At 37.2% G+C, this 26,273-nt stretch overlaps 2 protein-coding genes and 1 long non-coding RNA gene across 6 annotated transcripts; 2 read left to right on the forward strand and 1 right to left on the reverse strand.

Moving 5' to 3' along the window:
• Nucleotides 1–1,140: 1,140 nt before the first annotated feature.
• LOC149989612 (uncharacterized) lies at nucleotides 1,141–3,699 on the forward strand. 4 transcript variants are annotated; one of them, XR_016502364.1, is made up of 4 exons: nucleotides 1,169–1,555; nucleotides 1,777–1,985; nucleotides 2,457–2,514; nucleotides 2,657–3,699. It is a non-coding gene; the product is annotated as an uncharacterized LOC149989612 (long non-coding RNA). The 4 variants fall into 4 exon arrangements; XR_016502363.1 differs by having other exon boundaries at nucleotides 1,141–1,255; nucleotides 2,457–3,699; XR_016502362.1 differs by having other exon boundaries at nucleotides 1,227–1,555; nucleotides 2,457–3,699.
• Nucleotides 3,700–11,919: 8,220 nt separating this feature from the next.
• Nucleotides 11,920–16,132, forward strand: LOC112279882 (putative protein S-acyltransferase 22). Its single transcript, XM_090248666.1, has 9 exons — nucleotides 11,920–12,106; nucleotides 12,978–13,091; nucleotides 13,317–13,649; nucleotides 13,848–13,937; nucleotides 14,083–14,154; nucleotides 14,384–14,512; nucleotides 14,828–15,003; nucleotides 15,177–15,300; nucleotides 15,473–16,132. Exons 1-9 carry the CDS (start codon nucleotides 12,065–12,067, stop codon nucleotides 16,130–16,132), a joined length of 1,740 nt encoding a protein of 579 aa, XP_090104792.1. The 5' UTR covers nucleotides 11,920–12,064.
• Nucleotides 16,133–17,146: 1,014 nt separating this feature from the next.
• LOC112280685 (beta-ureidopropionase) lies at nucleotides 17,147–19,604 on the reverse strand. The gene is made up of 6 exons (XM_024516480.3): nucleotides 19,429–19,604; nucleotides 19,017–19,124; nucleotides 18,686–18,874; nucleotides 18,261–18,491; nucleotides 17,835–18,059; nucleotides 17,147–17,723 (listed from the first exon to the last, which is right to left on the reverse strand). Exons 1-6 carry the CDS (start codon nucleotides 19,528–19,530, stop codon nucleotides 17,340–17,342), a joined length of 1,239 nt encoding a protein of 412 aa, XP_024372248.2. The 5' UTR covers nucleotides 19,531–19,604; the 3' UTR covers nucleotides 17,147–17,339.
• Nucleotides 19,605–26,273: the final 6,669 nt, after the last annotated feature.

Here is a 26,273-nt window from a genome sequence, read left to right on the forward strand (position 1 = left end):
TCGTCGACTGGACTGCACGGCCATGGGCTCCGCTCCCTCTTGTGACGTGGTATGTGTGTCTGGCGGTATTGAAGGTTGTGTGACGACTCCGCTTTGTATTGTTATTACTATTACTATTATAAACAAAACTAGTCCAACTCCTTGTAATAATAATAAAAATAATAATAACAGGACTTCCAATTTGCAACACACCCGTGAGATTGCTACTTTTTTATCCATACATTTTTTAAGTATTTTAGTCCTTAGTTTCTAGGATGTTTTTTTCAGATTTGGATTGTGCAACATTTCATAAAATATGTGTGTGTGTGTGTATATATATATATATATATATATATATATATGTTATATTATCTCCCTTTGATCTAACCAAAAAATTATTCGTCTTCTTAAGTTTTCTCATTATTGCATACATTGATCCAGAATTCGATTTATTTCATTTTATATTTTATGTTTTTGACCTTTCATGTACTTGTAAAACCTTTTGGTTTTTTCTAAAGCCGTATTGAAAATAATTTTAAATTTTCGTTCTCAAGCATTTTATCGCAATATTATGAATATTTTATTTTTTAAAATGCAGGCAATATTTTCAATGACGTTTCGTGCAAGAATAAGAAGTACCAATATAGGAGAACGAACTAAAGAGAAATGCTCAAAGGAATGCCTCGAGTACAGTGAACATGACACATAAGAAAGAACTGAAGTGTCCAACTCTCTTTTAGAAAAAAAAACAACAAAGCAAAAACAAAAAACAAAAACCCAATCCTCACAAAAGTGTTAGGAATCTTCTTTTTTCTACACTTTGACTCCTTGAGAATCCCAAATTTTAAGACGACGTGGAGTGTCAAAAAGGTGTATCGATGAAGATCCGATTCAATAACAAAAGAATACGAACACACATACATCCTCCAAAATATATAATAAATAAATAAATTTAAAGAGGTGAATGTATGGATTTGGATTTGGATTCGGAGGATCAGCTACTGGGAAGTGTGCAGCATTTTTTTGGGACGGAAGGAATGTTCTTTCGTCGTTGGACGGAGGGAGAAAGTTTCTCCGTCGGGACACTGACGGACGAAAGACGATCTTCGTCGCCGTGCGTCGGGTCAAGGAGCGAGAGTGCAAGTGCCGGAGCCTGCAGGTGGGAACGATGCTCAGCTGCAGCAGCAGCAGCAGCAGCCCAGCAGATTGCGCGATCGGGGAAGAAGAAGAAGAAGAAGAAGAGGACCAGAAGGATTTCACTGCACATCCTTGTTGAGTTACGTAATTCCTCGCCTCAGTCTCACTGTTTATTTTGCTACTTCACCAGCTGCACAGTTGCCCCAACCTTTGATATTCTCTGATTTTGCAATTGCGTCAGGAGGATTTGGGTTGCGATTGAGATTAGAGCTGGCCATTCCGGTACAATTGGAGAAAGGTTGCGTGCGTCGTAGTCATTTCTGAAAAGCCCCAGATTATGGGAGTAAACATGAATTTGTGGGAGTCGAGAGTCGGTTTCGGCAACGTCTCTAGAGGGAGAATAGGGACGTGAATTGTAGGTGTGGTTGTAACTTTGGAGGTGCGGAGTTCGTTCGCCAATGAGTGTTGCGTGTTGTGCTGCTGAAAGAGAGTAATGGGCTTTAGGCATTTGGTATTCATTCCATTGAGTTCACTTTGTAGATGGCTTCGTTTTGGGGGTCCCTTGGTGCCCCCGTGGGGGACTTGCTTCCTGTTGTTGCTAGTTTCTGCTGGAGTGATTAATGAAGCTTTCAGCGGCTGAAGATGCAATGGAACTGGCAGGCGGTGATGAAGACAAGCTCGGCGTCGCGATTGAGAGCCAAGCAGATGCTCGGGCTTGTCGGAGGTGACGACGTTGCGCTGGGGAATTATTTGGACACGCAGCAGAACGGGATGATTGTGAGCGGGTCTCCCAAGCAAGTGATTTACGATCATTTTCGCCACTGGAAGTTCCAACTTTGTGGGTCCCGTCAGCGAAGTGCTATCTTTCGGTATTAGTCACTCTCATATTCTTTAATTGCACAAAATCTCCACCGTCTAATACTTTGAGAGTATCAAGAAAGGATGGACTGCGTACTCTAAAACTGCATTTGTCGGGAATTATCTCGTTTGTTAGCATTATTATTATTTGTATTATCATTGTTTTGGTGATTTTCGGGATTTCTCATGTATGAGCAGTAATTTTTGTTGATGATACGACGAATAAGACCAATGGGCTTCTTGATAGGTGATCTAGACTTACCGATCCTGAGTTTGGGACTGTATAATAATGTGTAGAAAATGCATTTCTATGCAGACCTTGAATATTAATTTGGACAATTAATTTCTTTAGATGAAGATGCTTTGCTTTGTTGAGTTTTAGATATTGCATAACTGATGTTAGACTTTGAATAACTCGAAAAGTTTTGGTGATCTGTTTTTTACGTTCTGTTTATCTATCATTTCCGTGGGGAATGGTACAGTTGACCTGATTCTCCCGCAAGTAAGAAGCAAGCAAGTCTACCACGTTCAACGAAAATGGTGCGTTTCATGTTCGATCGCTCAAATGACAAACTGCTTATTGTGCTTGGATTTATTTATGCGCTTTCATCGTGTTCAGTAATCCTCTTTCTGATGATAATTGCAAGCATAGACAGCTAACGGGTTTTGTTGAGTGGTGAAGGCGCGTGCAGGGATATCGTTTGCTATCCGGTATGGTACTAACTTAGATCATTGAAAGGTTTTTTGAGCGTCGACGATGTGACCCTTGGTGACCTTACTGAAGTGAAAGAGAACTGTTTTGATAAAACAATCACAACAAAGTTTAAGACAACACACATTCAACGGGAGAACACACAGATAGCTTTACTGAAAAGAATTACACCAAGATCGAGATCCGTTCTCTCTCTGTCTTTGAGAGATCCCACGATACAGCTTCTATGCCTACGACACGCTTCTCACCACGAAAAAACTAAGTAATATTCCACTTCGAAGAATCAAGCCACGGCATCCCACAGACTGCGTTGTTCACACAACCACCGCTCGCTGAAGCTCCTTGAAGCTCCTTGAAGAATGTAAGAATTTCATCCTCTTTGTCAGGATCTGCAAATTCCTACAGGGTCTCAAAAGTCTTCGCGATCGATCTCGGAGCGATTGCATTCCTCTACCTTGTCCATCCGACTGGTCCTTCGCCCCATTGTCTCGAGCTTCATGAAATCCGTGCCTCGAGGGCGCTGCTCCCTCCGCACCCTCGCAATAAATAGAAGAGTTAATCAAAAGCGTCGCCAATTCCCTGTGCTTGATCATCCGCCGCTACCGCCTCTGCAGACGACAGGACGCCCGTTAGCGCATTAATGCGCAGCTCTCCCTTTGCTCCCTATTATCTGAGTCAGCAGACTCTGACAGATGTGTTGCATTGTGATCGACTGTGAGTTCAGCATCTGCTGCTACTTTTCACTCCACACAATCCATCAAGAGGAAGATCTCTAGGATGAAGTCCTCGTCCGTAGTGTGCACACTCTGCAGCAGGATCGCCACGGTCGACACAAGCCTTAATGCTTCAGCAACAGAGACTTTATCTTCGAACCCCACAGTGGCGGTTGAGCCCGCAGTCCATGCCTGAATCTCGCAGATCTAGATCTATATTTAGAATACATGACACAATACAACAATCTCCACCTTGTCTTATGTTCTATATAAATTTGTTCAATGTAGCAATTCCTCAAAGTATTCCCCTACTCACCGCAATGGGCATCAACAAGTTACAACACTAATCAAGTCCAAGCAAAACTTGAACTTCTCACCAGGGACAGACTTCGTCAACATGTCTGCAGCATTCTCTCGTGTATCAACCTTCTGCAAGGAAACTTCTCCTTTAGAAATATTGTCCCGAATGTAGTGGTACCTCACGTCACTATGCTTTGTCCTAGAGTGGAACACTTGGTTCTTCGCCAAGTGAATTACACTCTGACTATCACAATGTATCTTGGTGATCTGCACCAGTCCAAACTCACTAACAAGTCTTCTCAACCACAAAGCTTCCTTTGCTGCTTCTGCAGCTGCCATATACTCTGCCTCTGTGGTAGAAAGAGCTATACTAGACTGCAATGTGGATTTCCAACTCACAGGAGCACCAGCAAGCAAAAATACATGACCTGTAGTGGATCTTCTTTTATCAAGTTCTCTTGCATAATCTGCATCTACGAAATCTGTGATCTGGTCCTTTCTCTCATCATTCATGTCAAAGACAATACCGACATCCATACTTCCCTTCAAATAGCAAAGTATCCATTTCACAGATTGCCAATGTTCCTTTCCTGGATTTGCCATGCTAACCACACTAATAGCAAACGATATGTCTGGTCTAGTACAAACCATCGCATACGTCATGCTTCCAACTGCACTGGAGTGGTAGACATATACTCCCTCTCCTTTTCTGTCGCAAGACAATGGGCTTCTAAGAGTCGAAAATGTGCTGTAAGAGGAGTACTCACAGGTTTGGCATTCTCCATTCCAAAACTGGCCAAAAGCTTTTTAATGTAGTTCCTCTGACACAGCTAGTCTACCTTTGGTTTTTTTCCTGATGATATCCTCACCCAATACTCTCTTTGCGGGGCCCAAATTCTTCATGTCAAACTCCTTACTAAGTTGGATTTTGAGGTTGTTACTTTGTGCCATCCTCTCCGCAGGAATTAACGTATCATCAACATACAACACCAAGATTACATATTGGAATGTGGTACCTTTCTCCAAACTTGAAGTACACGAAACTGTCGTATTTGCTCCTGGTGTAACTTTTCCCAATCATGAAGGTATCAAATCGTTTGTACCACTGTCTTGGAGCTTGCTTCAAGCCATACATAGATTTCTGCTACCTGCACACATAGTCCTTTCCCTGCACCTTGAACCCTTCTGCTTCTTGCATGTAGATTTTTTCCTCCAGCGGCGGTTGAGCCCGCAGTCCATGCCTGAATCTTGCAAATCTAGATCCTGATCCAGAATACATGACACAATACCACACTTACTGTCAAGCAACAGGTATGTCAAGATTGCAAGCCTCAGGTGTGGACGACAAAATTGTTCCATGTGATGAAACTTCCAACGTAAAAGCATGACCTTATCGATAAATGCTAGGTTTTACTATAGTTATTAAACCAAATATTTAATATCAACCTGCTTCTAGCGGGGACCTAGGTATTGCCAGCGTCCTTAAGAGGTATGGAGATGTCTCTGATGGAATGGGTAATGAAGTAACATGTGCCTTCTGCGAGATGGCCGTCATATTAGAGTAACCTTGTGACATCTCAGCACTGAGTATGTTTTAGTTTGATGCAGCTGTGTGAACGTCTGCAGAGTCCAAATGGAGAATCTATGGTGGATTGCAATGGTTTATAATCAATGCCGGATGTTGGCTTCACCATTGCAAACAAGCAATTCAAGCTTACTCATTTTAGAGAAGAATTTGTGGTGGACATATTTAGTAAGAAATTTCAGACCAAATTTGTCCTGCAGAAGATTCTCCATATAACGATTCTTGTTTAGAAATTGGCTAGTGTTTGAGTATTCTATCTTCCTGAGATGATTTTTGAGGATAATATGTTTGTGATTTGGTTTTAGAAACAAGCGACTGGGATTTGCGTTAGTTGCCTAGATGGAATGCTTATATTTTCAGGTAATAGATTCATGTGTACATCAGGCTGTTGCAAACATCTAGTTCCCAAAGCTCTCGTTAGACTCTCAATTGGACCTTTGCTTAGCGCTTCTACAATCTGTAACGGCTGTGTTCTATGAAAATAGTGACTTCGGTCTTTTGTAATTGAAACGATCTGACATCTGCATCATTCAAGATGATTGCTCTCTACTGAAGTTCCAGCGAAAAAATTACACATTTAGTGTTGCATTCAATTGTAACTATCACCACAAAACGAAGAAACACCTCGATTAGCGCTCCCAATATGTAACTGAGGCAGAAGTGGTCTAATAAGATATGGTATGATGCACTTTCTAAAATACTTCGATAGCTGACTTGTCTTTCTTTTTATACGTGTTGATCTCGTTAATACCTCATGGTCTGGATGTAAATGTGTCGGTAATAATAACGTTATTACTAATCTTTCTTAAACATTGAAGGTCTTCTAAAATTGTTAATAAGTGCATAACTTGCACTTAAAACTTGATTTGTTACTTCATTTGATTGAGGGAGGGGGGTTGAAGGAGGGATGTTTTTGAAATGGAAAACCTCAAGTATGGCGAACATAAGATAGTGACTAAAATAATCATTTGAACGCTGTTTTAAATTTTCTGAAATTCTAAGTAAAGAATCAACGTGACATGTTTTTTACGAAATGATTTGATTGAAAAGATTTCTTTTTATCTTCTTGATTTGAATCTGTGCAACACAAAAATTCAACAAACAATCAAGTAGAAGATGGAACGAAAATTCAACTGGAGACACCAGAGCAGATCTGTCAATTGACCACAAACTGCAGCAATTAGTGGACCAGCATATAACATTGCAGAAGAATTCCTTTGGCTTGTTTCAAAGTGGACCTGCATGAGGCTGTTTCTCTTCTGTGAGAAGTGAAATCTGTGAGGTCTCATGAGATCCCTGACCATTTCGAGTGTTTTTTTTACAGTCCCGAGCACATGGCTCTTGTTACACCACTTGTACTGAACTGGCAGGGACTCAAGTCAGCTGGGCCATCGCCCAAGCTCCTTACGCTCCTCGAGCAGCTGGTGCATCGTGCACAGGGCATCACACTTCGGGGAGCAGCAGTCGGTGCTTCGGCCTTCGAGCTCGGGTACTGGAAAAAAGGCCTTCTCTGGCAGGCCCAAGATTGTTGAAGGAGTGGAATTCCAGAGAAAGTGAAAGGCAGGCCCTGTTGTGCAGAGTTATGAATGAGAGAGCCCAGAGCGTTAGTACCACACATGCAGGCATATGCTTCTTAACCCTGCAGCTGCATCAACAAGGGAGACTTAAAGAGCAGTCAGGGCTGCCTTGATGCTGCCTTGAAGCCCTCCATCATCTGCCCTGCCGAGCTGGTGATTGATGCTGGAGCTGCAGCTGATTACTCCTCCTGCATCTCGGATTCTATTTCTGCTTTGAAACCCATTTGTGGGGCCCTTGAAGCATCCAATCCAGCATCCCTGTTGTGGGTTCCTTTCAAACCATCAAGGCAATTGTATTCTCCCTTTTGCTAAGCTTTAGTTGTAGTGTATGTGTATGAACATGTGGATACACACACATGTATGTGCACGTGTGGACTTTGACAGGATGCCCCATCGTCTTGTGTCTTGTAAATGTATGTCTTCTGTGTTCAACCATCTATACAAGAGATGTCTGGGCAAAAAACGGGACTAACAAAAAAACAAAATACAAAACAAAAAAACAAAATACAAAACAAAAAAAAAAACATAAAAAAAACAAACAAAGGTTCAAACACACACACACACACAGGGAGTGAGAATAATAATAATAATAATAATAACTCTCTACTCTCATCACATGGACTTAGGGATTGTCGTGTCTTGATTGAGAGTCAGGAAGGAAAGAGGTTGATTGTGTTACTTATCCTTCGAAATGTAAATATAAATGCAAGTTTTCTTTTAGAATATCGTTATGTCCTACTCATTCACTACATATCACATACTGTTCAACTATTTATTGGTTACAGCTATTTAATAAGAAAAAATCATTCAATTTTTCATTAAGAAAGGATGAATAGAAGAATGAGATTATTCATTTTTAGAAAGTACACTTTCGTACTTAAGGAAAAAAAATGTATATATATATATATATATCTATATACTTACATAGTACTTCAACAAAGATTTCCAAAATAAGGCTACAACAATCTTGTTTAATCTTGTATAATATACCACATCATTTCACTTGTACTTTTAAAAAACCAAATCTCAATAGAAGTGTTTCAAACATGATACATATGTCTTACAAACTACATACAGTAAACTACGAGTCAACATCTTTGGAACATTTTAGTGTTACCAAGGAAACAAATTGCTAGCATTGGAAGTTTGGTTAATTATTTATTTTATTAATCCTAATTTATTGTACAAAAAATGAGTACAACATGAATAAAATTTATGAATAAAAGAAAGCTAAAGACAAATATTCCTAATGCTACATTTGTAACACGTGTTTAAGAAAAAAAAAATACAATCTGCAATTTACACAATAGACATACTAAAATATAACAAAGTATTGTATTTTTCACAAAATATTTGTCTCTCTTTCTCTCTCTCTCTCTCTCTCTCTCTCTCTCTATATATATATATATATATAACACGTGTGAAAATTATATCATATTATAATTAAAAGTTGAATTTTTTATTCCAAGAAAACAGCTCACAAATATAATTTTTGTAATTTGTTTTTTGAAATATACTTTTCTGCTTTTGGTGCTCTTCAAAACATCATTTCTTACCCTTTTATGACTTATCAAGTCACATTCAAGCAAATAATGTCACAGAATTGTGAATGCTAGCAAAATATTTCAAAGAACAGCTTTGTTATTTTATCCATACTTATGTAAACCACTGAGATGAGTTTATTTATGAAAATGAACATTTTTTTTCATGTGGTGCCTTCAAAAAGAATCTGATTTTTAAAATCTTATAAAAAAAATTAAAAATAGCACATGAAAAGTAAAGAAACTTCTTATGTAATAGTATCTTTTAGCAAGACCATAAGACCAGATTTATTTATTTTTCGATAATATTTATTGTAAATATGAAAAAATATATAATTAACATATAAAAAACTATGCTTGAGACCATTTGTGGATTCATTTGTACATCTTCTTGAGTTGTACTCTTCTCATTAGTTTTTTCTTTTTTTTGTCTCAACGTTATGCAATTATTTATTAAATTAAAATCTTATTTTGTACAAGAATTTTATGATTATTTTTATTAGTTAGAGTGTAATTTGTATAATTGTTGAACCTCTTACATTGTACCTTCCACCATGGTCTTATTCTTCTTTAAATTTTAAAAATTCAATAATAGTTAAAGATTATTAATAATAAAATACATGATCAAATGATGTCTTTTTATTCCTTAAATGGTTTACATAATTCAATTATTTAATGACTTGAATATACATCAATATAAAACACAACAAAAATCAACAAGTAGATTTCTTAGTGATCTCCTAATCAACTTTTATATCTTTTGTGTGTTCTTTTCTTCTAGTGCAATCTAATTTTGAGGAACTTAATATAAGATTAGTAGAAACCCATGCTATTGGTCACAAAAAAGTAATAATATTTATCCAATAGTAATCAAAAGCTGAGTTATTGCTTTAATCAATAGTTAAAACAATAAGATATGCTGCCAATCATAGATTATTTTTGTCTCCTCTAGTTTATCCTGTTGGTTTATCCCATGAATTTTTATATATAAGAGATATGAAAATATAAACCACTATAAAATAAACATATAATTGTTGTATTGAAATTACTTGTTGCAACAATATTGCTTAAAACTCTACTCTTTGATGTGAGTTTTGCTTTTGCTAAATAAATCACATACTATTTTCAAGTGTACGAATTTTTTTTTATTTATTTATTTGTTTCCCCCAGTATTCCATGTATAGATTTGGGGCTGTCGATGTCAAAGACTTTATTATGCAAAATTCAAGCTTGAGCCACAAAAGTGGGGCAGAGTGTTTCCTCTTCAGGAGCAACTGGAATGATGGATGAATGAATTATAGTTAATGATAAATAGCCAATCGCGAGGTCAGTGTAGGATGAAAGCTTCTGTTCGTTAGATTGAGGAGATCGACCAGCATCAGCAGGCTGGGAACGTGGGACGGTGACAACAAGCGAGCAGAGAATTTACGAGAGAGGGCTTTGGTTCCCCTGTTCCCAAGTGCGCAGAATCCTGCTCTCGTATGAGAGAGCATGGGGTTCACAAAGTGGGCACGCAATGGGAACTCTTGGTCCACGGTAGAGGGAGAGCGCGGCTATAGGGGTCGGCGTGTGTGAGTGTGTGTGTCCACATGCTTGTTGCCTGCCCCACCCACCCCACCAAAGCATGCTCAGTGCTGCCTTCATGACCCCAGAGTGAGTCCTCTTTATAGCTAATTAATTAGTTAATTAATTATCTATATATATGTATATATATAAATACTGAAGTTAAGGAAATAGCTACAACGTATTCCATGTATTAGATAACTGTGTATAAATTCTATAAATTAAGCCTGAGTTTCAAGTGCAGTGTTTAATGTTCATTAGTTGCTTTTTTGTCTGCCAAGCTTCCAAGTTTACTTAATTCAGTAATATATACAAGTGGCTATTTTCTTAGTATGTAAATTCTTTAAGTCGACATTGTCGATACAGGGTGATGCATTGATACTCGACAAACATAGCTCGAAATTGCAAAAAACAGAAGAAGTATGTAAAGCTTGTGGTGCAAGTAGTGATAAAAAGAATAAAAGTTACGAAATAACCAAATAACAATGAGGAGAATCAAAGTATGTTTTTCGATCAGCGTGGATACATGAAAGGTTGACACCAGGAAATACAGGCAATACGAATTATTCCAGTAACATCATCTGCACAACGGAACCAGAAAGCTTCCATCAGCGTAAATTTCTTCCCCCAAAGAGACACAAGTACCCACATCCTACTTATGATCGGATCAGCGGGAAGAATCATACGAAGATACATCATCATCGAAACTCATTTCATGAACATGTCTACATCCCAAATCACGAAAAAACACTACATAAACACCAAAATCATACACAAAGAAAGAAAGAAAAGAAAAAACTAATCGAAGAGGAAGACTCAGAATCTCAGTTGAAACACGACAAGTTGGAAATTCTACATGCTCGGAGCTTCACAGGATTGTTGCATTTGTTGCAACAAAAACTCAAATATCTCTCCACACAGAAAACGCAACAATCCGTGCGCCGAGAAGGGGCTCGCAAGAGCCTGCAGGATTTTTCACTACCTCAACGGTGCCAAAGGTGGCAGTTTTGGCCATGTTCATGGGGGAGGGGAGGTGTCGGCGCAGGCATGGCGTCCCTGGGGAAGCATTAGCAAGGCCCTCCTCCTTCTTCTCCTCCGCATTCAAAGCAGGAGGGTGATTCTTGCATCCGAAAGGGCGTTCACTAGGGAAGGCCAAGCACAGCATCACTGCGGCTCGCAGCATCATCATCCTCATCTTGTTGTTGTTGTTTTTGTGATGTTTCGTCACCATGTAATGTGCCTCTTTGGGTTGCAGCGAGTTGGGTCTAGCGCTGGAAAGCCATTGTGCACTTGGGGTTGACATCTTGCGAGGCTGAGGACCCTGATTCCTAGAGTCCAGAGCTGGTTCCAAGACGAGGGATGGCTTTGTGGACAATGAGGGCGCAGTCTTACGATGTGCATCATGTGAGATACGTGCAGCTATTGTTGCGGTTAGCCGAGCTGTACGTTGCAGGGAGTTGCTCTTTTTGCATGGGGTGTAGAGTTAGGCGGGTGTATTAGCCCTCTTCCCCCCTCCTCCCCCTCAGGCTGATGATGTAGAGAAAACTCTTGGATTCAATTAGCACTTGGAGGCAGCCGGTGCAGGTGGGAGTGTGGAGTTAAAAGAAGCTTAGGAGTGCTAGGGTGCAGTGTGATGTGTAGTTCATAAAACCTTTCTGGGGCGTTTGAGTGCTCATTTCACTAACGTCATTTTTGTAGACTCACCAGCCGTCACTCAATGTTTTCTTGAGGTGAAAATCGCCTACTCGACAAGGCATGGTGTGTTACTATCCAACCACAACAAAGTCAGGATCCTTTCCCTTGCACTGTGCGGTGGTGTCTTCGAGTGCACTCATTCTATTGGACCGATATAGAAGAAGAGCATCCTCGTTTCCGGCTGTTTCCAGGAAATGAGAGCACAGTTTATTTTTTCTTTATTTATTCTTTGGTTCTGTTGGAATTAGAGCGAAGTCTGATGTCAGGTCACGAGAATCGAAACACTCTGCACTACCAATAGATGCAGGATTGTTACTGTAGCCAGATGGTTCTCCCGCGTCTGGACTCCGCATTCAATTTGTACTAAGGCATCTGTAGCTTTAGGCACTTAAGTTGCGTACACAATGCGAAATCATGGATGGGAGCTGCCGTATCATCCTCTCCAGGTTCGTCTTTCAACTTCTGCTCAATCTTCACATCCACATTTGTGGCTACATGAATCGTGATTACCTGCACTGTGTTGTGTTCAGTTAGGAGGGAAAATAAAATAAAATAAAAGAAGAAAAAACAACGGGCACTTGCATGCAAGGCAGGAGGCTGCAGAAACTATTGAACTTATGCCACATCTTTGGTCAGCACTAAACATGGATTCACATTGAGGTCTGCAATTGAATCCATGATAATCGAAGTATCTATTGAAATCGAAGTAGATTTACGTGTGTATCGTGTGCAGCGATTTAAAACCTTAAGCCCACAACTTCCTGTTAGTTAATTACATGTACTAGGAAAAGGAGAAGATACTTATCTCTGGGCGGTAATAGACATGAGGAACGTAGGCTACTTGGAAAATGAAGTCTATAAAAGAATTTCCTCAGAAACCTTTAATGGAAAACCTTCACTCACTGCCTCACCAAAATTAGTCTAGAGTAGTGATTCTTTCGAATTTCTCCGAGTAAGCTTGAGTTGAATCAATCCAGAAAAGTCTTACAAAGGCATGACTGCTAATTGGAATCTACCTTGAGAATGATTAATTAGCAAGGATCTTTAAGAAAATTGGTTTTTTGTTGCTCCAGTGAAATGTACATGAGGTAAGAGATACCCAATTGGTCTGCTTCTTTCTGACTTGAGCTGTGGGGTATAATTTATTGCTATATTTTGTGAAGAAGAGATCAAATTCTTCTGAAATGCTGTTTACGTTGTCTGTATGAGAATGTTTCTTCTTCACTACCTTAAGCAGGGGTGATTTTATGAAAGCTGTAATATTATTTCGTTGTGCAGTATTAACACTTCCACTTGACTTTCTTATGCATCAAACAGACCGTGGCAGTAGCAGTCTTTTCAGGACTCTCCCTTTCCTTCTACGTATTTTTCATTCCTTTCGTTGGAAGCAGTGTAATGAAGTTTCACGTATACGCGGCCTTCTCGCCGGTGGTGAGTGATACTGTGTCTCTGAATTGATCAGGCTTTGTGCCAATTTCGAAACCATATGAGACTATTCGGCCAAACCCACTCATTCATAATTCACCAGAATTGGGGTTGCTGGTACTGATGGGTTAAGTTGAATAGTTTGCGCGACCAGCGCATTTCAAATTTGCACTGACAAACTCTCGTGGTACGTTCTCAGAATTCATATTAATTCAATTCTACTTTATGCAGGTCTTAGCAGTCTTTATTCTGTATGTGAGATGCGCTGGTTGTGATCCAGCTGATCCAGGAGTGCACCTGTCAAAACAAGCTGCGAAGGCCAACCATCGGACAGCGCTGATGGCTATCAAATTATCGCAATCAAATGTTGAAACTTGCTTAGAACATTCACACGATGAGTCTGAAACAAATACATCACCCTATAAAACTTTGACGATTGAAGCTTCGGGTCAAAAAGTATGTGCTCGTTGGCTTTGTGTACCGTTGGCCTGCTGTAAAAGGGACGATCCGGCAAAGCTGAATGTGGGAGAACAGTTGCTATATTGCAGCATATGTGAAGCTAAGGTATGGCTCATGTTTTGAGCCTCGTACATTTTAATTTTTGACATTTGAAAAAAATTCCCTTCAACCGAATAAACTTATGAAAGCAGACGTGCATCGTTATCCGATTTCTTCGTTTTGAACTTTCATTGCTGTGCAAATCGGAACTCCCATGATAACACCCAATGTTTCCAAATCGTAACTCTTCCGGATGATCGACAGATATCAAAGAACAGCAAGCACTGCAGGGCTTGTGACAAGTTCAGTCAAGTGGATTCGTTGTGCGTTTATGAGTTCGACCACCACTGCCGGGTATTTCCGCAACCAATTTCCATCATGTGCTCATCTTTTTGATTATTTTATAAATTCTTGCAACAGGGTCTGTTGTCGTTATGTTGAATGCTACTTGACAGTCCATGGAGGTTAAGTATCTAATGACTTTGAACTGTCATCGCAGTGGCTCAATAATTGCGTAGGGAGGAGGAACTACAGGACGGTCGTGAGCCTCATGGTGGCTTGTCTATTGCTGGTGCATGAAGTGATTCCGAGATTACAGAGTTAGATTGTGAGGAGTTGCTCACCATAGAATCATGACAATAACGAGGCTCTTGTCATGAGCTCAGTAGCATATCTTTTTACGAGACTATTGCTTCCATAGAGTTTGTCTATTGCGACCGATGCTGAACCGAAGACATCCTTGTCTTTTAATTCTTTAACGGGAAGTTACATTACAGTGCTTTGACGCTTCGATGTTGCAGCTAGTAATCGTGTGGACCACTAGAATTGGTGTTCTTGTTCGCTGCTTTGCACAGAAGACAAGTTTTAATAAGGAGATAATTCGCAGACTCGGAAGTAGCTTCTCTCGGGTGTCTTACATAATTGTTGTGGTATGTGTTATTAATTTTTATATATTTATTTTCTGCTTCATCTCTGTCATTATTGTAGTAACCTTGCCAACCTGAAGGATCTGAGAGGTGTCATAACCTTCAATTGACATTGATACATTTCTCTTGATTGATACACTCTAAGCTTGGTACATTCACAAATAAACTATATCTGAATGATCTCAAAGATGTGATGTAGTTTACCTCTTCAGTCTCAAATTCCTTTCTGGAATTGACTGATCGCCAGTCCTGGACAGATAGTTTCGTGTTGCAGCACACGAGTTTTAAGGAACCTACCCGTGTAAGTTGGATATTCAGGTGTTGCTCTCCGTCCTGGCCATGTTAGGAACGATCCCCTTGGGTCAGTTATTCTTCTTCCACCTCATTCTGATACATAAGGTGAGTGCTAGAACTGACTCTCTCGATGAGCTTGGGATAACATTGAATCAAACTAAACACTCTCACCGATTAGACCTTCGTCTCTACGACCTGGAGTAACTGGTCCAATTCAGCAATTCTACTTAACCTTTCCACCACTTGAATGCACCCTGTAAACGTTGACCTATTGTGGAAAAATTCAACAGGGTATTACAACGTATGATTACATTCTGGCAGTAAGAGAACAAGGCATAGAACAGGAGATCGCAGAGGGTGATGGATTTAACAGTTTAACTTCATCACCTGCAAGTTCCAACGCCACAGGAATTAGTGGATACAGCTCAAGTGGGGCTCTGGCTCTGCACAAGGGTGTCTTTTGTATAACACCTCGCATGTTTGTTGAACATCAGCAGGTGCGAATACAAAACGTTCCGTTTTGACATTGTGCGAAAATGGTTGTTTCAGCTCAGAAATCAGACCAACTTGCGCAGAGCTATATACAACTTCTTTTTATTTCGTATCATAACAAATCGCGCATACGGATCTGCCTGCTTACTTTAAACTGCCACTTGGGTTTTGCAACAGATGGTTTTGCCCGTCGGCGAGGACATGAAGTCTTCTGGTGCAAAAATCGCAGTGAATCGCACCGGAAAGTCAGCTCCGCGGTTTAATAGAAAGAAGTCGGTTGGGATTAACCCTTGGAAACTGGCACGAATGAATGAGGAAGCTGCTAAGGCTGCAGCTCAAGCCAGGGAAAATTCGACTATCACACGGCCCATCATACACTCGAAGGATTCTTCCCAAGTTACAGAGACAGAAGACAGCAATCTTGAGGGTTCTCGTAATGTGAGCGGCGAGATCACCGTTGCCGGAAACAACCGGAACCGCAGAAAGCACCATGATTTGGCTCATCTCACAGGGAAAGAGAGGTGGTTGTTGATGAAAGACCAGCGTAACAAGAATGTGATTTTACACAGTAAACCAGGGATTCTCGCAGCAACCAACACATCCATTGGCAGCCCTCAATCCTCGATATTCCCTCTGCCGTTGGAGGCACGCAATGGCTTCCGGTGTAGTCCCAGCAGATTCAAGCCTCGAACAAGCTCAACCCCAAGAAGCTATGGTTCCCGAGGATCTAGAAGTTCTGGAAGAGACAGCACTGGAGGTGAGTTCGATGTGTTTATTCTTTTCATTCAAGTCTGTGATTCAACACTAAACTTGTTTCGCATAAATGATAATTGTTGAATTTCTCTGAACAGACCAAGCTATAGTACACAATCTCTGTCTTTATCATCAAAACGTTTGCCTTTCTCATGAATTTCGTAAATGAAAAAATCTTGCTAGGCTTTGAGTTTGGCTTACCTTGATTCTTTTCTGATAATTGCAATCTAGTTGCATGTGAACACAGGAAGTTCGGGATCTAGAGAAGAAGCCAATATCCTCAAACACGTGAGAAAAGAATGGCCAGAACTAAGAGACAGGCTATCGCTCTCTCCCGACGACAGTGGTGCCTACTTTACTTCACCCTTCGATTGCCATCGTCTCGACTCGCTGGAACCAAAACAGCCAAGAGCGATAAATGTCTGCACCTCAGCGTCTTCTCTGATGACTGATGAACTTGTTCCAACAACCAATAGGCTCAAGGATAGCTTGATCATGGGAAAAAAAAGTACTAAGCTTCGGGGTGAATTGTCTGAGCCTATTGCTTGGGATGCAAGATATTGCTAATTTGCAGTCTTGCAATTCAAGGAGTTTGGATCCAGCGCCTGCAGTCTGGCTCCACATCAGAAGATTTCATCACAAGCATTTCCTAGAGAGAATGAAGATTATCAAACTTCGTGACTATCAAAAGCCAACTACCGTTAGCTAAAGGATCGATGGGTTATGTGAAACAGGACTGAAGAATATCAATGTTAAATCAATGCATGATAAATTAAATAATATGTAACTGCGACACCCATTTGTTGACATACGCTTTGTTTAGCATGACGTTTCGGTCGATTTTGCAGCTTAAAACTGTAGACATCGTGATGCTACCATTGAAAACTGGCATGGAAACTAGTACTGCAGAATTTTGAAGTCTTGCGTGACATGTGCCCAAACCAGAGTCATCTCAAATTACGAGCATTAGCCACACTACCGTAATCTCCAATATGGCTTTATTTCTAGAAATTTCCAGGGCTGTCAGCTATCGATCTGTACAAAATGCACTAAACAGTTATGTATCTGCTCATCCAGAGTGCACTTAGAGAGCTCGTCTAATGTCAAATCAAATGGGTACCATAGTTGAATGTTACAGAAGAAAGGTTATTCAATGCTTTGCTTAACTCTGTGATCAGAATCTTGACCTGTACAGGCCCGCTACAAAGAAGCTCGCTTTAAGCTATCCACATATCTATACAAGTATTACATAAAACGGTACTGTGCACAGGTCTCTTGCAATGAAAATCTCCTAAGTTGTCCTACTGTTCATTGCAGGCAATCCATCTAGATAAGAGTCATGAATCACTTGAGGCTTGAAGTCATGCTGTACATATTCCCGGAAGAAATCTGCATACATGTCAATCCGGGAAGTCATTCTAAACCCCCACTTATCCTTCAATTGCTGGCATAAATTCAGGTCAAGCTTTGCCACCAGCAAACCATCCCGGCACCGAGACAAACTTGGGCTGCACGATGCATCTGGAGCGGCAACGAAACTTGAGCCATAAAAGTGACCGAAGTCCTTGTGAGCCGGTTTCCCATCGCCTGAAGTGAACTCGTTGGGAAAAACCTCCGTTCCAACACGATTAATGGCTCCTACGAAGTAACTATTGGCAATGGCGGCATTTCGCGCCTGCAAATCAAGCAACCGAGGTGGGAATAAAAGCATTCAGCAAACTGCGTCAATGTCCTTGAACACGAATGAAGAAGACTGATTCTCAAAACCAAGATTTTTTTGACGTACCTCAATTGGCCACATGGGCTCGCTAAGATCACCAACAGTTGCAGATGGATTAAATACGATTTCGGCTCCGTTCATGCCGAACGCTTGCCAGTTCATGGGATGGTGTCTTCCGTAGCATATGTTCACAGCAATCTTTCCGAATTCGGTTTCGAAAACAGGGTGCCCAGTATTGCCTTCCATGTAATAGGTACTCTCGTTAAAGTCTCCTACTCGTGGAATGTGGTTCTGGCACAACAGCCACATTTCGTATGAATTTCAGCAATGCATTTCCAATGACAGCAAGCATTAATCATAAACTTGATTGAACTAGAAATAAAAAAGCTGATACATAAAATACTGTCCCAAAGCATGTGCTTGATACTATTTTCCCAGAAACAATGGTGGATTAGAGAGTGACAGTCTTGAAAGAGTGCTGTTGCTGCTAACCTTTCGGTGCTTTCCAATGACATTTCCATGGTTGCCAATTACTACAGCAGTGTTCCAGATGGTGCTCCCATGGGACTCGTCCCGCTCTAAGATTGGGCTCACAATCACCATATTATACCTCTGCGCGAGTCCTTGCAGGAGTTTTGTTGATTCCCCTGCTTCAGCACTCTCAGCAAATTCGCACCATCGCTTCTCACGCGTACAAAAACCGAAGGGCATTGTCCAGGCTTCCTGTTACAAAAGACAAGCAGTTTGAGAATCATGAATGGAGCAGTCGAACACATGAGACAATCAAGAGTATTAATGATCATTCCAAGACGAAAGAAGATGTTCATGGATTCGCAAGTTATGTCGCATCTCCAGCATTCGATCAGTACTTTTCCTTGCATGACAGGTCGGAAGCTTTGCAAAGAGCAGGGAGCTACCTGTAGACAGAGAATGTTGACGCCAGCCTTGGCAGCAGATTCGATGAGAGAGGTGACTCGTTCCATGATAGCATGTTTCTGCTTCAAGAAGGGTTCGGTCGTAGGTAGTACTATTGCATTCTGGATCAAGCCCACGCAAACGTTCCGTGGAGCCCGCATCTGCTCCAGATCCGCCGTGAACTCGAATGTCTGAACACCGCCAACTCATGAGCTGAATTCTAATTTCGAAATGAAGCCTATCCAAACACACAAACTCTCTTGCAATCTACTTTCACAAGCAAGCACCAACCGCAGCACAACTAAGAAAATCTGATGCATATACAAGACATACCTGCACATCGAAATTCCCTTCCTTCGCTGCAGCACTAAGGTCCTCCGTCTGTGGGACAGGAGTGACAGCACTACCTCTGTTGCACCCGTACAATACGCGACTCACCTCCTGCCATAAACAAGGAATTCTAACTAAAAATTACCCTCGAAATCGCAAGGTTCAACTCCGCCACTACCAAATTGATGCACACCACGACCGAGGCTCTTCACACGAAACCCACAAAACTAACTCCAAAGAACAAACAACGCAGGACAACAAAATGCATCATTATCAAGAATTGAGATGCCGAATTCCACAAAAGAAAGAAGGGTCTTAACGTTGGAACCGGCACCCCACAAAGCGAGATCCCCATGAGCATGTACAATTCAGAGCCCGATTACGAGACGAAAGCAGTGTAAGTGTAAGAGCTCACTTGGAAGAGATGCGGTGGAAGCTCCGAGGACAACAAGCGATGGAGCGATTCGTAGCCATGGAGGGACCCGTCCTTAGTAGCACTTGCGGGCTCGTTCTCCATGTCGCAGCGAGATCTTCCTGTCCGCAGCAGATTCCCCAATCGAAGCGGCGATCGCAAAAATGGATCACGAGGCAGGCGATGCATTTGGCCCGCGCTTCGATTTGCTCTCCACAAATACTCGCGCAAAGTGCCGTGGACGTCGCGCTCCGGATAAAGCTTCCGGGTACTTTAAAGCTTGGCCCCATCTGCGCGCACTAGCTAAAGTGATATGGACACTTTATAAGTGACAACAAACACATTTTAAGTTTTTTGAACGGATTGTGTACCTCCGCATTATGTGTTGTAGAAGGCTTTCTGAAAGATTTGAAATTTAAAGAATACATTTCTTGAGCTTAAAATGTTTTTGAATACTTTTTCTATTCTACTCAAATAATATCGATCCATATTGTAACCAACTTTGTATATGGTTCATGTTTACAATATTTTTAGTTTTATATATTTATTATCTTTTAATATAAATATATGATTGAGAATTTTTCATGAACCTTTTTATTTCAGTTTTTTTGGCATGAAAGAAAACATGAATATAATGACAAAGCATTTTCATGGTCAGTTTATAACTATTGGTTAGTAATAATTTTTTCTATACTTGACATGAAAAAGACTAATACTTGAACTTCAGGTTTCAAAACACAATACCTATTCATATTTCTAATTATTATTATTATTATTATTATTTTCTATCACTTATACTTGATATTTATCGAATCTGAATTTTATTATATAATTGATTTTATTCATGTCATTCATTGTCAAAGATGTGTCTCTTATATAAAACACATCAGGGAGATAAATTAAAGGAGACAAATTTGATCTTTGATTGGCTGCATCTCTCATTGTTTTCTTCAAAAGTGAAGCAAAAGCTAAGTTATGTAACAATTCACAATGCCTTAATAGAACAAGGTTTATAGATTCACAAGACCTTAATAGCACATATGATTCACTTCTACCTCAAAAAAACATATCACATTGGCATTTGACTCAATTATCATTATTTTAATCAAAAGTTTTGATAAAAACAATGAAGCAAAAGTTTTCATTGATAACATGATTGAGTGATGCAACATGTATTTTCAAGAGATTCTTGATTTATATTTGATATCAAGTTCATCTTTTTCATGTTTCTGATTTGTAAATCAATGTTAGCTAATCTATGTTGAATAAAGAGATACTAAAATCCCAAGAACTAAACTTAAAAAACAAAGTTGATCATCCAAGAATCAAAGGTTTTGAGATTGTTTGCTAATAAGTGACAATTGTGTCTTTAAGTAATTACATCAAAAGAGCATAGAGACCTTTCATACTCTCTAGTGGTTTAAGAGGTTATGGAGTTTGTAGAGATTGACATCTAGCATTCATAGTTGAGGAATCATGACCTTTGGATCTTACCTCACAAATAGACATATGGCAATTGATTGTCAAAAGGATTGGTGCAAGAGCAGTTTGTGAATGCAAATGAGTTTGACTTTAATTAGATTCATGGAAAGTAGAAGAGAGAATTGGCTTCAATAAATAAAAATAAATAACAAGTATCAGATCTATCATTGAGACTTTGTTGGCATGTATGTTGATAAGGCAGTCTAAGTAGTACATGATAATTCTAAGACCAATTTTATATAAGTATCTCATATACCATGCCCTATGTTTGTTGTATTCTTAAGACTACAATCTATATTAATATCTTTCATGGCAAGTGACTAACTAGGCAGTTGTTATTTTAGTGCATAGAAAATAATTTTGGTAAGATTTACCTTCTTAAACTGAGTAGAATCTATGGTAGAATATTTGCATATTTTCCATGATAATGGCACGGGTTCAACTAATATATATATATATATATATATAATGTCATATTTTATGAAGTACTTGTATCTCATGTTTATGTCTATTATAATATTAAATAGCTTTTGTAATATTATTACTAATAATAAATAAATAAATATATATATATATATATATATATATATCTTGATTGCAAAAACTTATTATAATTTTGTATATTTTTTGTTGTTTTGTAGTGCATAAGAATTCAAAAAAATAAAGTAATTCATTAATAATCATGTTCCATAATAGTATGCTATTACAAGAAATAAGACAAAAATATTTTGTAACATTATTGTTTATAAAGAATAATAAACAAAAGAAATAGAGAAATATAATGTAACAAATTAATTTAAACATAAAAAAAACTAAGATTATTTAGATCTACTTATCAACTAGTTAAAAGAACAACCTTATTTTATAAAACAAAAACTCTAATATCCAACTCTTTTTAAGAAATTTTTTTGTTTAACATGTTGGTATAAAAATTTATAAAGATATTTCATAGGAATCAATTTTTGAATAACAAAATAAAATAAAGATACAAAATTTATCTTAATAAAAAATAAATATCTTGATTGGATTCAATAGTTAACTATATTGGTATTATTTGCTAGCTATTAGCATAATAATGAAGTATAAAAGATATTTTGTTATCTATTATAGATTTATAAATTTCAATATTCATACTTTACAAATACATAGCATTCTTCTATAACAATAATAATAAATATTTATAATTCTATTAAATTATTTAAAAATAAAATTTAGTAAAATTTAAAGAAGATGTTATTGTAAGAGCTTAAAATTCATGCAAGTGTACTAGATGGCTTCAAAAAAAACTAAAAACTAAAAATAAAAAACAAAACAAAACAAAAACAAAAACAAAAAAAAGTTCTAATTTTTAAATTTATGACTTCTAATAAATTAGAATAAATATGTTTCATGTAGATATATTAATTCCTTTAAAGGTAAATAATAATAGATTAGAATTGTTAACATTCTCTTTTTGCTTCTGAAAGGATAATTAATTGACAAGATATCATTGTAACTCTTTTGCAAATAATTCTATACAAATAATTGTACATATTACTTAAGTAAACAAATTCTTACAAACCTTATGGTTTTACTATCTATTACTTGCTATCTTAACTTAGTTTTAAAATATTTTATAATATTCATTATTATTGTTTGTATTTTTCATTCCTCTTTTACATAATTTCCTTCACTTCCTTATTCAACATAAAATCATCTTATTTTGTGATCTTCTATTTTCATATAATATATAATCATAGAAATTGGCATGTAAATTTTAAAAATATGGCATGGATTAATTTTTTTTTAAATCATCAAAGAGAAATTTTAAAATTTTATATTTATCAAATAAAGTATTAGTATATCAAAACAATAAAGAATATTCTATGATATAAAGGATGTACACTTAGTAGCTATAATTTTGTATTTAATACTTAAAGACATGGATTAATTTGATGATACTATTAATTAAGTTTTGAGTAAAGTTTAATAGATTAATTAAATTAAGACTTTCATCTTTATGATGTACTAGTAGAGTCTATGCCCTACACACAGTAGAAGAAATTATTATTTTAGAGATCTATATTTGATTGATTTATATTAATCAAATTTAATATATTACTAGAGGTATTTATTCTAATATAGCTTTTGAATGTATAAAAAACAGTTCAAAAAATAATTAATAAATTACACAATTAAATGTAAAATGATAGATTAATATTATAAATAATATTTTTCTAGAGTTTAATTAATTTATATTATTTATTGGTAGTCATGTTTTATTAAAAGATATAAAATTAAAATTTAAGATTCCTAATTTTATTTTATATAATGTAGCAATATGAATGTTAAATCTATAGGTTTTGTTTCTAATGTATGAAGTATATTTTAATTAATTCATTCTCTTGTATATTATTAAAATACTTTATTCTAGATTAATTTTAAATTATAGAATAAGAACTTGTATAACAATATTTATGTAAATATATATATATATATATATATATATATATACTAGATTAACTATTGATTAAAAATATTAAGTTTCACAATACTACTATATATGTTGAGAATGTTCAGAAAGACATAAGAGTAGTAGTAAGTAATACACACACATACACAAGAGTAATAGTAAGTAATATACACAAGAGGGTTTCCAAGGAGAGAGAGCTTCACACATAAAAATCTCTTGATCTGGTTGTGTCTCATATACAAGAAGAGAAAGGGGAGAGGATAAACAGTTCTTCTCCACTACATTCCAAATATTGTAGCTACAGTATTTACTATAGTCTATAGTAAATATTATGGAGAGCACCGGCTACATTTAATGCTCTCAACACTCCTCCTCACTCATCATAATATTTACATAATATAAAATTTGTATAGAATTATGATCTATACTTTTCTATAATCTCGTAAGATCAATAATTGTTGCTTCATGAAAATCTTATCTAAGAAAACCTTATTGTATTTAAGGACAAAACCATAGATGAAAGAAAAAGAAGACAACATCATTTTTCTTAATTATTTAAAGAGCTCATTAACTTTCTTATTTAAGAAAAGCAAGTCACCACATATCAATGCCATAAGTAAGTCAATGATGATTGCACAATTGAAGAGCTTTGGTGAAGAGATCAGCAAGGTTATTTGTAGATTTAATTTTTTTAATTATAAATACTTGATTAATAATCAAGTCATTGATATAATTAAAATACTTTAGATCAATATGCTTTTTTATGTTGCCTTTGATGAAACCAACTTGCATTTGTGCAATACAAGTACTATTATCTTCATGCAAGATAGTTGGAGAATCATCATATGAAAATCCACATGTTGTTTGAGTGAATTTATCAATTGATTGCAATTAAATACATTCTTGAGATGCTTCATGTAAGGCAATAATTTCTGCATAGTTGGATGAAATTATAGTTATTGTTTGTTTCACTGATTTCCATGATATTGCAGCTCCATGTCTTAAAAATACATATCCTATTTGACATTTAGATGTTGGAGTATCAGATTTATGTCCTGTATCACAATATCTAAGCAATTTTGGATTTGCAGATTGTATGTAGTATAATCTTAAGTCTTTAGTACCTTTTAAATAACGTAATAAATGTTTGATGCCATTTCAATGTTGTAGTATTGGACATGCACTATGTCTTGCAAGAATATTAACTGCAAATGCAATATCTAGTCTTCTAGATGTAAATATAAAAGTATATAAAAGTGGTCAAATATAAAAGTGGTCAAACTGCTGCAAGGTATATATATTAATCTTCCAATGTTTCCTCCTCCTCCTTGCATGGATGGTATGAATCATGACCATCACGACTATGTCCAACCATTAGTGTAGACAATGGATAAGCATCAATCATATTAAATCTTTGCAAGATTTTTCTAATATACATTAGTTGGTAGAAAAAAATGCTACCATCTATTAGATACATAATTTGAAGACCAATACAGAAAGTTATTTTTCCTAGTATTTTCATCTCAAATTCATGTATAAGTAGGTTAGTAGTTATAACACCTACAGATGTAGTACCTGTTAGATTAAGATCATCAACATATACAACGATGATCACAAAACTAGTTTTATCTCGTTTGATAAATAAACAAGGAAGTAATGAATCACTTATAAACTTATTTGTAATTAAATAATCTCAAAGACATTGATACTACATGCGTCTAGATTGTTTTAAACTATACAAGGCCTTACATAATTTAATACCACAATATTATCCTAGAGCAGGTTCATTTGGAGTTCCTATTTCTAAGCTAGGTGGAACTTTCATATAAATATTTGCATCAAGAGAACCATATAGATATGCAATTATTACATCTATCAGATGCATCTCAAGGGTGGCATAAATTGTCATTCCAATAATATATCAAAATGTAATTGAATCCATGAATGGAAAATATATAGATTCATAATTAATGCCAAATCATTGAGTAAATCCTTGAGCAACAAGATGAGCTTTATAGCAGGTTATTTGACCTAGAACATCTTGCTTGTATATTAATACTATCTTATATTCCACAGGGCGAGATGTAAGAGTATCTACAATTGGACCAAAGACTTTCTTCTTACGCAAAGAGGCATATTCTTCTTCAATAGCAGTTTTTCATTTTGATCAATCAGAGCAACGCATCGCCTCTTCAATGGTTTCAGGTTCAAAATCGTCTTTCTTGCAAGAAAGGACTTCTATAATCATACATGCAAATGGTTCATCTACCATAATAGATGGTCTGTCCCAAATATCATTTGTAGCATAATACAAAATAGATAATTCTTTACTCAACTTGTTCTTATTCTTTCTAATTCCAAGATTATTTTTCACATGAATTGAATGTACATTATCTATAGATATATCATCATGAATTGGTAGTCCCATAGGATGAATAGTAATTTCTTGAGAAATAATACTAGGATTAGTCAATATTATAGTTTTTTTTTTACATGGTTGCTTATCTGGTCCACAAATTCTTTTAGTTGTTATTATTATAATTTGAGGTATTATAGTCAATGGCACTGTAATCTGAGCAGGTGCATTGTGAGCCTCATCAATAGGAACTCTTATAATTCTAGGTGCATCATTGAAGCCATTAGGTGTTTCATCTGCGATCCGTTTTAGATACAAAATCTTAGCAACTTCAGTTTCTGCCAAAGATGTCTTAAGATTGGGATTCATTATAAACATTTCTGGTGCTTCAAATACAAGTACTTTATTACTTTATTGATTGGATATTCGTCCTTGAAGAGATAGAAGTACATTTTCTTCAAAATGGCAATTTTGCAAATATGCATGTAATAATGTGCTAATTGATAGATCAACAGTACAAATAATGCTTGGTGAATCAAAACCAACATATATGCCTTC

Source organism: Physcomitrium patens, chromosome 3, assembly GCF_059467195.1.
Source record: "Physcomitrium patens ecotype Gransden chromosome 3, ASM5946719v1, whole genome shotgun sequence".
NCBI classification, from domain to species: domain Eukaryota; kingdom Viridiplantae; phylum Streptophyta; class Bryopsida; order Funariales; family Funariaceae; genus Physcomitrium; species Physcomitrium patens.

Bases quoted from the DNA above. Each gene is read 5' to 3' on its own strand.
- LOC112279882 (XM_090248666.1), top strand. From the start codon at position 12,065: ATGCGAAATCATGGATGGGAGCTGCCGTATCATCCTCTCCAG. The intron at 12,107-12,977 runs GTTCGTCTTTCA...TGCATCAAACAG, and splicing joins TGCCGTATCATCCTCTCCAG to ACCGTGGCAGTAGCAGTCTT. The intron at 15,301-15,472 runs GTGCGAATACAA...GTTTTGCAACAG, and splicing joins TGTTTGTTGAACATCAGCAG to ATGGTTTTGCCCGTCGGCGA.
- LOC112280685 (XM_024516480.3), bottom strand. From the start codon at position 19,530: ATGGAGAACGAGCCCGCAAGTGCTACTAAGGACGGGTCCCTCCATGGC. The intron at 19,125-19,428 runs GTGAGCTCTTAC...TGTTTATGGCAG, and splicing joins TTCCACCGCATCTCTTCCAA to GAGGTGAGTCGCGTATTGTA. The intron at 18,875-19,016 runs GTATGTCTTGTA...GGCGGTGTTCAG, and splicing joins AAGGGAATTTCGATGTGCAG to ACATTCGAGTTCACGGCGGA.